This window comes from Gopherus evgoodei, chromosome 6, assembly GCF_007399415.2.
Source record: "Gopherus evgoodei ecotype Sinaloan lineage chromosome 6, rGopEvg1_v1.p, whole genome shotgun sequence".
Lineage (NCBI taxonomy): Eukaryota > Metazoa > Chordata > Testudines > Testudinidae > Gopherus > Gopherus evgoodei.
The window spans coordinates 82,465,670-82,478,967 of NC_044327.1; the positions used below are offsets into that span (position 1 = coordinate 82,465,670).

The 13,298-nt window shown below is 41.7% G+C and overlaps 1 protein-coding gene across 2 annotated transcripts in view; it reads left to right on the forward strand.

The window, feature by feature from the left end:
- Positions 1-295: 295 nt before the first annotated feature.
- EDIL3 (EGF like repeats and discoidin domains 3) overlaps positions 296-13,298 on the forward strand; it is a 442,715-nt gene continuing 429,712 nt past the window's right edge. For both annotated transcript variants that reach the window (XM_030567391.1, XM_030567392.1), the window contains exon 1: positions 296-830. In XM_030567391.1, coding sequence (XP_030423251.1) covers positions 764-830 — 67 coding nt within the window. In that variant the 5' untranslated portion in view covers positions 296-763. The remainder of the gene's footprint in view (positions 831-13,298) is intronic.

The following is a 13,298-nucleotide window of genomic DNA, read 5'->3' on the forward strand; positions in this document are numbered from 1 at the left end:
TTACATGGGTGAGGCTTTTCATTGCAAAGTTACCAAACACTGGCTGGGAAAATAAAGCCCACCCAGGCCAGCTACAAGAAACCACCACCTCCCTCCTGTTCCATAGCTGTCTTTCTTTCATTGAGTCCTCCAGCCCCGGGGGCTGCGGCGGGGCTCTTGGTGGAGGGTGGAGCAGGTGCCAGGGCGTGGCTGTGCTCATCTCTCTTTGTGTGTCGTCTTCTCGCTCTCTTCCAGCAGTAGGAGCCACGCCAGTGAAGGGACTAGGGGGAGGGGAGTGCGCGGGGGAGGGATCTTAGGTGGCTCTCCGCTCCGAGGCACGCCGCCTCTGTTTGTATACAGTGCGCTCTCCAGTCAGCAGGGCTCTGTCCTCTCTCCCTTCATTGTTCCCTTCCCGGCAGAAGCCCCTGCAGCAGCAGGCGCCGGAGGAGGCGGCTGTCACCAGCCCACTGGCAGACAAGAGGGAGCGCCACACACGCAGCCTGCTCCCGAGCGCATCGCCGGACCAGCCCCTGCTCTGCGAGCCGCGATGGACTTGCAGCGCTCAGACTGTGAGCTGCTCTGCCTAGTTCCGGGATCTTATTAGTAGGGGAAGAGGCAGAACTCAGCCACCCGCAAGAGAATTAGCCTTATTCCAAGGAAGCTCCAGGAAGAGGACATCTTCTCGCTGAGTCGCCTGGTGGAAGGATCCCCCCGCTCTTCCTCCTCCTTTCCAAACGAACCCCCCTGCCTGGGCTTGCCCCTTGGGGGAGGAAAAGGGATCACCATGAGCCGCTTGCTGGTCGCTTGGCTTTTGCTCTGTTTGAGCCTCGGGGGGCCGAAAATCACCCAAGGTGAGGAGGGGCGTGAGGGCAGTGGGGAGGGTGGGGGTGTCCGTGGGGCCACGGCGAAGCCAAGTGATCCCAAAGTCAGAAGCGAAGTGCGCTGTGGGGGAGTGAGAATTGACGCAGGCGATCTTGGGGGGCGGGGGAGAGACGTGAACTATTGGAAGCTGTGAATAATACAAAACTGACAACGTGGGTGTTTTTTAATATGTGTCTGTGTGTCGGATTAGGTGCCCTGGCCTCTGCACACATGTTCTGTTTAGTAACTGTGCTTAATTAGTGGGAAGGATTCGGTGGGAGTTTAAATGTAATCCAGATGAGAGGTTGGGAAGATTTAATATCCACAGAGCTGTCCACATTTTCCCCTTCATTTTTTAAGGATGTTAATTCGGTGCTGAAGATCCAGCAAAATGCTGACCAGTTTGCAAACACATTCAGGGCTTTAATACCGTTCTACTAATGAACGCCTGTCTCCTTTTTGACTGGCTCTGTAACTAGGACATTCTCCATCTGAAATGTGGGAATAAACCACACTCCTTAATCCGATGGGTTTTTAATTCATCCTCACCGCTCCTGTTGTAAAAGTTGCAGGAGCTCATCTTGTCAGGCTCTTAATGACCTAAGGATGCGAGAGGGGATAATAAAGTAACGAGGTGTTTGGGTTTTTTTAATGCAAAGCCAGTGAAGGCTTGGTCTGATCTTCATGGGAACGCCTCGGAGAGGAGGGATACTGGGAAATATGAAGCACTGCCTTTCGGTGTATTCAAGTTTGTAGCGACAAGGGAGGTTTGGTCCAGAATTTGAGGCGCTCTCTGTGGCAAATTAAAGCATCCTTTCTGTTCAGTTTTCAAAAGAGAGAGAAGAGAGCTAAAGGGATGTGAAAAAAGCTTCCCACTGTGCCGGCTTTGATTGAAATATCCCTATCTGGCTGCAGCCCCAAGGAAGAGTTCCCCCCGATCAGAAAAGGTGTCTGCCAGGCCATTTCCCCTATACGGAGCTGGAGGTACTCGCCCAAAGCAGTTCTGAGCTGAGCCGAGCAGGGGCTGCGATCTGAAACTCCTCGTCACCCTCACCGCTAGGCTAGCCCACAGGAGCCAGGGGAGTCAGGCAATGTGCACGTGAGGCTCTCAGGTGCCTTTCCTAGTATAATGTTCACAATCGGCAGCCTCCTCTAAGGTGATGGAGTGAAACCCACTCTAGTTAGCTTCCCAGATGCAACGAGGGGTTTTCCTCCTAGCCCCCCCCCCAGTGCTGTTTTCTGCACTGATTGTCTCCGCACTATGATTCTAAAGCAGTGAGACAAGGAGCGAGTGGGTGGCTGCGTGAACCACACGCCTGCCTGTCCCATCGGTGTGGAGATGGGCAGCCCTTGCTTGGGTGGAGGCAGGGAAGGGTTGGATACAGCAACTGCTGCTGCCGCCCAGCCCAGTCCGTTTGTTGGGAACTCTGGGCTGCGGTCATTCACCCACACTCACTCACCTCCCCTGCCAATGCTGCTGCTGCTGCTCCGTGAATCAGACTCTCAACCCAGTAACACGCACAGGGCACCAAACTCAGCAACTGCTAGGACTATGGCTAGCTCAGCAAAGGGCAGCTGGTCGTCGAGGCTGATTCTAGAATTGCTTTTCAAGTCCCCACAGAGAATGATCTGGCAGCTGCCCGCTCCCTAGTATCTAGCACTGTCTGTCTTTTAAGTGGAGGAACCGACAATGAAATGGTACTTTCCCCCACTTTCATCTCTTACTGTAATTTAAAGCTTTCTGCGGGGTCATCATTGCAAATAGCTGCCTGTGCAAGATGAGTTTCTCCTCAGATAGTCCCCAGCCTATAAACGCAGCGCGAACCTGGTACCAGTGTCGTTGCATCCAACCGATTTTTCTTTTCATAGGCTAAATGGCCATGTGATAAGGGTTAATGCATTGAGATGCACTAAAAAAAGAAATGCGATTTTGTCAGACTTGTGTAGAGAAAGTATTAGCTGAGCATGTGTTTTGCTAATTTCTTTAACATTTAGACTTGGCCCCTTTCATTAATCATTTTTATTTTAAAATTAAACCAATGCATCAGTCAAATTGAATATTTTATTAGCTCTTAAATTATTCATTGCTATGGGTTGCTCTCAAAATCCAATAATGTTCATACAGTTGCAGCAAGCCTGTGATAGTTTATGCAATCTGTCCTTGTACCTGCAATTTCTGTCTAAAGTCTTTTAAGCAAAAGGTATTATATCTGACAAAGTCTAGACATGTCTTAAATACTCTGCACTGGAATTGTACATGACTGCCTGGTATACATCTAAGCCTTTTTCTTCTAGTTACAGCTGGAGGATTTTTTTTTAAGCAACTGGAGGACTAAATGAATATCATTATTTTTCTACAGAGCAACATACCTTGTAGAGACAAGTTTGCCCATTTTTACATAATTAATTGAATTGTAATTGTTAAAGTAAAATATTTTCCAGTTATTTTATAATGCAGTGATAAGAGCAAATTGTATTGAGTCTTCATAACATGGTAAAACTAAATAAAATTGTTCTTAAACAGATCTACTACACTAAGTTAATTTTGCTCTCTGGCATAACACTGTAATAGGCACTCTCAAAATTATGAAGGTTGTAAGAGTTACAATTACTTATAATGCTTCCAAAAAGTTTTCAAACAATCCCAAACTTCTTCTATGCTTTGTTAAGCTTCATCTTTCTCAATAAATATCAACTTTCACAATAAAAAAACTATGCAGTGCTGCCATTATTACAGTGATCAGCTCTGTGTTGTTTTGCCTTTAGGTCAATACCAGTTACAGATGGAAATTAAGTAATATCGGTAGTTAATGAGCTGTGTTGCTGGTCTACCATTACATTCTTCTATTCTTATAGCATCTGCGTGTTAATATACAGTTAGATTTCCTTGGAAATCATTTAACTGGTATACAAAAGCAACTTATAGTTTTTATATATGAGTACTGAAAACTAAAGAGAGAGATCAAATTGTGATGCCAATTGCTATTAACTCATATTGTCTTTAAAAATGTATGTTTATGATAAGTTTTCTATGCAGCAGGTTTATACTTAACTAGCACAGTTGTATAGTAAATCATTTATAATACATAATAATAATGATGGAATAGACTGGTCATCACAATAAAAAAACTGATTTTTCTTCCATTTTATTTTGTCCACTCTGGCCAATTTTTTAATATCATATGTACATTGGCATAGTGGTTAGATCTTCAGATACATGTTATATGCAAATATATGTGGAAACTAGGCTATATATATATGTATGTGGAGCGGCTTCTTATAGCATTTAGCTTTCAAGAAGATGTGAATGAATTGTTTTGAAAGGGAGTTACTGGCTCTTTTGATATTTGTTTCTAAACCACAATAAAGGGTTTACATTTCTTGCTGCTGTTCTTTGGTGAAACCTGAACAAAATAAATCTGATGTTGTGTCATTTATTGAACAGACAGCAGCCACACTGAAGAAACGGATGATTTATGATGAAGTAAACATTATCTCTTGTCCATAGAAGCATTACAGAGATATCAGTTTGATTTGCATGCTTTTTAGGAACTAATCAGAATGAAGAGTAGTCTTATGAAATCTTGTAAGCAAACTATTCCCTATAATGGTGACTAAAATTCTGTGTCTATATTTTGAATGTCAAAGATCACAAATGAATGTAAATGATCTGAACACTTGAAATGCTCTGTTTAAGCTTACTTTTTAAGTAACTTTAGAAACAGCTTGTAAGGTATTTCATTATGATCTTTTTGTGATGATTTTGTGTCCTTTTGTGAATTTCAGTAACATGTTGAAGAGATACATTATAGAAAAAAATTTCATATGTGATGTTTTCAATGTTTCATTGTCTCTTGTTGTGGATAAACCAAGATCGATTAAAAATTTAATAAATATTTAAGCAGAATGTTGATGAATGTCAAAAGAAAACTATGAAGAAGACTTCATGGTACTGATCTGTGTTGAGAATGGGCTGTTAATCAGATGCATCCTCACCAGTAGGTGTTAGAAGTGTCAGTGGAGATTATTTAGACAGACAGACATAAATCACTACCCAGAAATAAATCATGTGGTCAAACAGTTAATTAGACATCAGGACTACCTTATGGAAAAGGGTTGATTAGACACATCTTAACTTTACACTAATATTTAACAATTACTGTAATTATGTGGGGGGGGGGTTAAATCATATTTTCAAAAGGAACTTGCTCAGTAAATTCAACTCATGTGGTAGATCTTTTGTGGGAAATAGACACTGATCTGTGTAATGCCCCTGCATTGAAACAGTTTCTGTTCAGAGATTATGGGAAGCCTTTACACAGAGGCTTAGCAAACAGATGACGCTGGCATTGCCAAAAAAGTCTGCAAGCTTTTTTGTCTGTGTCTGGGGAGCCTGAGAAGATATATTTAAACCTCCAAGAAACTTTTTCAAAAGATGGTGCTTTTTCTCTGTTACAGTGCAAAAACATAATTTAATCCAGTGCTTGGAAGCTTCTCTAAAGCCTGCTGCTATAGCTGGAATGAGCAGCATGGTACAGCAGTGCTGAGAAACATCAGAGGTAAATAGAAGAACATGATTGTTCAAATCTAACAACACTGGAAGACTGAAAACATCACAGAGACTCCTTAAGATTTTCCTGTTTTATGTCTCAGTGAACCTTTTGCATCTGTAGACAACATCCATTTCTCTACAAACAGCTGACAGTGTGACCTGGCATAGTGGTTTCTCACTGTTCTTTAACAGATTACCTTTGTATTCAAATTTGTTTCCAGTGCCTGCTGGTGTAGCCCTTAGCATATAACAGATGCAACAGGGTGCAATAATGTAAGGCTTGTCAGTTTTGGACAGTAGCAAATGTCCAGCCATGCATTGTTCCAATGGGGACTCTTTTTTTTTTAAGAGTCCTTTTAAATAAAGTATCAGAGGGGTAGCCGTGTTAGTCTGGATCTGTAAAAGCAGCAAAGTCCTGTGGCACCTTATAGACTAAAAATTGAATGATGTTTTATGTGAGGCTGTGTAACAAAGTCAACATTTGCAGAAATGCTTACTGAAGTGCCCCTTTCTGCTGGTCTTGTAGCAACTAGCACAGTTATCAACCAGTTAAAATTCATGAGAGTTTAGTGCGCTCTGAAAGTTGCTTCAAAGGTAAATCTCTTGCCATTAGGGACCAGATTCTGATACCCTTCCTTACCTTGGAATAAGAAGCTTATTCCATAAATGGTCTTGCTGACTTCATGGGAGCACTCGGAGAATAAAGTTCTACTGAATATGAATAACAGCATCGGATTCTGGTCCTGAGGAATTTGTATTGAAATGATTACAATGGTCCGGAATAATTTACTTTAGAAAGATGCATGAGCTCTCTTACAAATTCATTGGCCAGGTGTGGGGTTGCATTCTTTTACCACTTCTAATTTACTTACTGTTCATGCCTCTTTGAGAACAGCAAACTCAAACTTTTACAAGCCCAAGAGCCAAGAGTGGTGCTGAAATCTTAGAAGATGATCATAGGGCTTGATGTTGTACTGAGAGTCAGTTTTGGCATGTTTGAGGTATGCTTGAAGCATGCTTGAAGCTTGGCTAGTTATAGTGTCAGACTGCACATGGAGGTTTGAGAGCATGGGGTGAGCATCCAGACAGTACTAAATTCTTTCAGCTTTAAAACTTCGTCCAAGAACTGGGGAGAGCAGAATGTGAAGTAGGAGTCTAATTTTTTTCTGTCCAAAATCATCTGAGATACTGGAGAAGACTTGAACCAGAACAGATATTACAGGGGCAAAGGGATCCTTCATGCTGCTCCAGTGGTGATAGAAGCCATAAGCTGGTTTGGCTAGCAGCTGGGAGGGAGAGCCAGCATAGGGGAATCTTCAGGTGGTATACAACTGTCATAGCAATTTCTATACCACCACTAGCATAGGGGAGAGGCCAGGAAAAGAAGGCAGTTAGTCCCAGTGGTACCCTGATGGTAGCATGGTTCTTCAGTACTGGTAAAGCAGCAATAGAACTGGCAGTTGCAAGGCTGAGGATATTTGAAATCTTGGCTTTTTGGGGAAGGAAATTATGTCTTTGTATGCATTTGCACTGTGCATTGGGACCTCTGAATGCTACGGTAGTATAAATAGTTAATCATCGTGATATATATCATGTTCTTTGCCTATAAAATAGTTCAGATTTCAAAAATGGAAAAATCAGACTGACCTTCAGTGGCTATAAGCAAATTATTAGACACAATTAGAATATGTAATTACCTCAAAGCTGGCTATTATAGAATCTATTCAGAGTGGAATACATTATCATACAAAATCCTTATAAAAATGTATTAAAGCAGCTATAATCCATATACATTGTCTGTAGGTCAGATCCTCAGTTGGTGTAATAGCAAATGGGGTTAGATCATAGGGTACTAAACTTCATATTTCAAAACAATCAGTTATAGGAGCTAAAAATTGCATCAGGAGCAACAAAACTTTGAGGTTTCTTAGGTTTTCTTGAAACTCAAAAGCTAATGAACAGTGCCCCCTAAACCTCTCACCCCATCCCAAACTGCTTATTAAAATGTTTCTTCCGGGTTTTAATGGAGATGCCTGCACAGTCTTAACTATAGCCTTGCTGTAATGCAAAAAGTAGGTCACAAAGTAGTTTTAAAACTTTAAAAGCTTTCTTGCATCTTGGGCAGTACCCTTTTCCTGCTTTGAATGTAGTGGTTGGCTAGTGTCAGAGAATGGCATCCGATAGAAGGTAAGAAGTAGGCATGCTAAGAGCTGCCTCTCTATGTAGGACTCAGTTGTGAGTAGAACTGGTTCAGAATTTTTCGATGAAAGCTTTATTTTATTTTATTTCATTTTAAGTTGAAACAGAAACTTTCTGCAGCAAGATTTTGGGTATGAGAGTGAGGGAGACAGATGCAAACCCATCCCAGAGCAGTTGATAGCCCAGGAGTTAGGGCACTCATCTGCGATGTGGGAGACTATGTGGCTGCTCTGCCTCATCTGGCGCAGAGAACCTGCATCTTGCACATCCCACGGGAGTGCCCTAACCACCAGCCTATGAAGTCAGTTTTTATCTCAGTCATGCCTGTTTCACTTTGTATAAATAATTAAATATTAATTGGGCAAGAGAGAGTGCAGTGACTCAGCTGGGATGTGTGTGGCCCAGGTTCAAGTCCCTGCTCTGAATCAGGCACAACCTGGATCTGCCACAATGCAGGTGAGTGACCCCACCATTAGTCTATTAGGTACCTTGGGGTGGATGTATTTCTCCACTTGTGAAAAATTCTAATAGGCCTGTGTTTTGTACTGGCACAGAACAAAATCAAATTCCAAACCATTGAAATTTTTCAGTAAAAAGAATTCTTATTTTCTGGCCAGTTGTTTTTGTGCCAGGAGACTGACAAAAATCACCATAAAACTACTTTTTCTGTTGTTGTCAAGAAGCTGCCTCAACCCTGTAAAATTAGGGAGAATTACTGTGGCAATTGGAAAATAAGTGATTTCTGCCCATTGATTACCTCAGTCCTTATACTTCCTCCATGGTGCAGCCATTATGGACAATATATTGGGATGATTTTGGAATAGAGTTTTATAAACCAAGTTTACATGTGCAAATTGAAAGTAAAAGGTGTCTTAAAACAGTTGTATTTTTCTGTGTAGCTGCTTATCATCTTTGACAGCATCTATCACAGTTTGATGTCATTACACACTTTCAGTCTCTTTAATCCAGGCTTTGGCTATTCTTTTATAGTTCCACAACTTGTGTTACTTTATCTCTCTACCATGTGTTTTGTCTATAGATATTACGCTTTTCAGATATTGCCATGTTTTCTGAGGTTCTCCTCTCTTAGCTTTTGCTGCTCGTTCACTTCAAGCTTTCTCAGCAAGGTATTGTTTATGTATTTATTATCTTCATAGCAGTCATTGCTGAAATTTCATTCTTTATGAAATTCACAAAGTCAAACATACTTAGGGAACTCACTGGCTGCCTGTTGTGGGATAAATCTGTTTTGTGGTGGAAGTCTGTTGGTGAGGAGCAACTAAAGCAACCCCAGAAACCTACTGGATAAGAAACAGAGGTGAGAGTAAACACTGAATAAAATGGATTCTTAGACCAACAACCAGCATCTAGTAAGAAGAATGGTGGCTCAGAAATGACCTCTTCCTTGTGACGCGTTTGATATCCTCTACCAATGGAGGCAGAGATTTCAAACTCTAAAATAAAAATGCTAATTCTCCCCTGCCTTGTACTGCTGTAGTCACTTACACCTATGTAGCATGACTAAACATCTGTGGCTCTGATTTGGTAGCATTTACACCTGCTTTTGTGCACTTTCTTTGCATATGTGTAAGTGACTATGCAAGAAGAAAAGATCAGGTCCTCAGCGCATGGTGTCTGCAGTTGCCCAGTCCCCAGTGGCTCTGCTCCATTGGCCCTCCTGCCTAGCTAAGTGCTGGCTGACTCTAAAGCCTGTCCTGATAGGGCACTTCAGCTCTGGGCCAGATTAAGACACTTTCTCCTAATTTCTCTGAATGAGTGAAATAGCTCTTGCCACCCCAACCAATGAGGAAGTGGAGCTCTCCTTCCACTTCCAGCAGAGGAGGAAGAGATGCACTCCTCCTAAATCCACTCATGTATTAACTCCAGGTTTAGCTAATTCCTAGTCAGGCACACTGATTTAAGACATCTGTTGGGTAGGCTTGATTCTAGCTGCAATCCTGGCCTGGCTATGGCAAAGTACTCAGGCTGTTCCCTGGTCTCTCCTGCAGTTCTCTTCTTGGGCCATGTTTGGATCTGCAGTTTCTGAAGCCAACCCACTCATAGAGTGCAGTCTTCTCACAGCCCAACCCTGCAGGGTTTGTGGAATAGCTGCTAGGTGTGATGTCAACCAGCTAGCCTGATGCTTGAAAAATGAAAACAAAAATGTTTTTGGTAAGATGTTTAAGAAAACTTCTACATTTCTGAGGTTCATAAGAGAGGAATCCCTGCCTCCGTTCCCCCCCCCACACACACATTTTTCCTCCTCCCCATTTTCAGTGCTTTTGGTTTTCCAACAAATAACAGTGGAGGGGAGAGGATTAAGAAGTTCCTATGGAAAACTTTCCTTTAGGAAAAACCCATTTTCTGTTCTCTTTCTTCCTCCCCCCCCCCACCCAAAACCAACCAAACAAAAATCCAATTGAACACTTCCAGCCAGATCTACCTGTAACCAATTACTTGCCCCTGCTTGGGCAGGGCTGAGCTCCTATGCAGGAGTGACATCCCCTCCTCCAGTGGGAGAAGGTTAGTACCAGGAAGTTTTGTGGTGAGATTTTCTGCCACCTGTCTAATCAATCAGGGCTCTGGAGGTTGTAGAGGGTAGCTCTTCACCTCTGCCTGCTTGGATTCGAGTGTCAGGTCTGGCCCCTTCAAAGCACTACTGTGCCACATGAGGTGAGGGTTTCAGCTGCATGCTGAGGTCTATCAATATTTTGTTATTTAAATGGGTGTATCTTCCAAAGAGGATATGCAGTATCTCTCAAAATCTAGAAACAATGATTATGAAGATCAAGAGATTAATTCAATAGATATATGCCTGATGTTAAAAGAACTGCTTAGGAAAATCTGATGGTTGTATCTGCTATGTTAGGAGTTATGATGCCAGACCTCTTTGTTAGTATCACAGTTACCACTGTGGAAGGGTCAAGAGCTGCTCCCTGTTAGTGTGAGGCATCTCCTCAAACAGCATGAAAACTATGATCATTGCGATCTCATAATTATACTTACTCCCAAATGTAATCCATTCCAGACATCTTAGAAACGTGATCTATTTTGAAATTTCTGGATCAGCATTTTGGAATCACTATTTGAGGTAAATGTTGGCTAGTGTTCTCATCTTATGACTGTGTGTGTATTAGATTCTCTTTTCTCTTTCGTTTCCAAACTGATGAGCTGTAAGTTTCTTTCAAATGCATATTGCAAATGGTCACAATATGTTTACAGCAAGGTATATATGTTTATCACAGTTGGAATAATTTTAAAAAGCCTTAGGTGTAGAGAGACAGCACAACTTTTCTGTAGAAAAAATTATATTCAGAAGGGATATAATTTTGTTCTCCATTTTGCTGCTAAGAATATAGCACAGAAATTGCTGGAAGATTAGACTTATTACACCTGTTCTCTGAGGAAGAAAGAACGTGACTTGCTAAAAGATTTTAAGAAACATACTGCACTGAGTTGTAATCTATTCTGTAAATGACTTTATGAAAGGTATTTTAAGTGGATTTAATTAAATACTAATGTTGGGCCCTGGTCACACATGACTGAATAGGGGAGTAATTGCACCTTTTAATCCCTAGTGTGGCCATACAGGATCTGCCCAGATCTTAGTTCTGGATGTGAGGAGGGTATTCTGCCTGCATACACAAATGTTTATAGTGGGTAGTCAGTAAGGGAAGCCATGTCTCTACTTCTCCCGCATGCTGGTATCATAAACCTAGTCCCAGATTTGGACCTTAGCGTCCAAAATATGGGGGTTAGCATGAAAACCTCCAAGCTTAGTTACCAGCTTGGACCTGGTAAAGCTGCCACCACCCAAAAAATTAGAGTGTTTTGGGGCACTCTGGTCCCCCCAAAAACCTTCCCTGGGGACCTCAAGACCCAAATCCCTTGAGTCTCACAACAAAGGGAAATAAACCTTTTCCCTTCCCCCCTCCAGGTGTTCCTGGAGAGATACACAGAAGCAAACTCCATGAATCTAAACAGAGGGAGTCCACCCTCTCTATTTCCAGTCCTGGAAACACAAGCACTTCCCTCTTCACCCAGAGGGAATGCAAAGTCAGGCTAGTAAATCTAACACACACAGATTTCCCCCTGACTTCTTCCTCCCACCAATTCCCTGGTGAGCACAGACTCAATTCCCTGGAGTTCCCCACTAAAGAAAAACTCCAACAGGTCTTTAAAAGAAAGCTTTATATAAAAAGAAAGAAAAAGTACATAAAAATGGTCTCTCTGTATTAAGGTGACAAATACAGGGTCAATTGCTTAAAAGAATATTGAATAAACAGCCTTATTCAAAAAGAATACAATTCAAAGCACTCCAGCAACTATAGACATGTAAATACAAAAGAAAAAAAACAATAACCCCTATTGTTTTTATGATCTCTGTACTCACAACTTGGAAACAGAAGATTAGAAAGCAGGAAATAGAAATCCCCTCATAGCCGAGAGAGAGTCAGACAGAAGACCAAGAACAAAGGATTCCCACACAAAGTTCCCTCCACCCAGATCTGAAAAAGTCTGGTTTCCTGATTGGTCCTCTGGTCAGGTGTTTCAGATACTTCTTTCCAGGTGTAAGAGACATTAACTCTTAGCTATCTGTTTATGACAGCTGGGCAGTGGAGCTGGCTGAATGCATAGGGCAGAGTGGAGATCATACTGCATCTTATAAAAGGCTGACATACGATGCATCAGCTCTACCCCATGGAAGTGAGGTAAGGAGGAATTGCACCTTGAAGTTGTATGTCTGGGGCATATTCCCAGTGCTCTTTTTGGGGCAATGCCCTATGTGTTGCTCCATGCTCCTGGTAGAGTTTAAAGGCTCAATCTAGTCCTTTTATTAATAGCAATAGAAATACATTCTGTCTGGGGGAAAAGCTAAATAAATGAGACTTTTTTCTATCCAGTATTTCACATGGATTTTGGGGTAACTATTTAATTCCCAGGGAAACTTGAAAGTACAGGAACAAGAGAGGAGATTCAGAATACAAGGATTTCATATGACATATTAACGAAATAAATCAAGGTGACTGACAGGATGGTTATGGAGGAAACAGCGGGCTACCTGCACTACTTATTTGATAATTCAAAGACCAAAAAACTCTATGCCAGCACTGCCTGGATGTGAGGTGACTGTATTTATCATAGATATCCCTGAAATACCTATATAAAAATGGGGACTTCTTATTGGCCACTTAGCATTTGTAGCCCACAGTGGCCGTAGTTTCAGAGTTGTAATAGGGATTTGGGAAAACATAGTAACCTTGTCATTCTTCTTTGTTTTTGAGCTTTTGTCTTTTCAGATCTATGCTGCTGCTGAGGTCCTATTTTCATTTGTTTTGTTTTCTTAGGAACTCTTTATTCCTTGTCTTTGAAGAGCTCTCAGTACAATCCTCTATTTCATGAATTGAAAGCTTTCAAATAGTATTGAAAATTATTGGTATTGTATAGCCTAACGGACAAGTACTAAGATCAACTGCAATCATAGTACAATTAGACCAGGAACTATATGCAAAACACCCTGCTGTGTCAAGCTTGGTGTGTGGTTTGAAGGTGTTTTCACAGTAACAGTTTATAATGTATGGTAAGCCAGTGCTTATTTTCCTGTGGGCTGCTATTTTATCCACCGTTAATGGTTCACTAGCTCTACTTTGACCCCTGTAATTTCAAGACTTCAATTCATGGAATAAAAAGCACAAAATACCAGAGT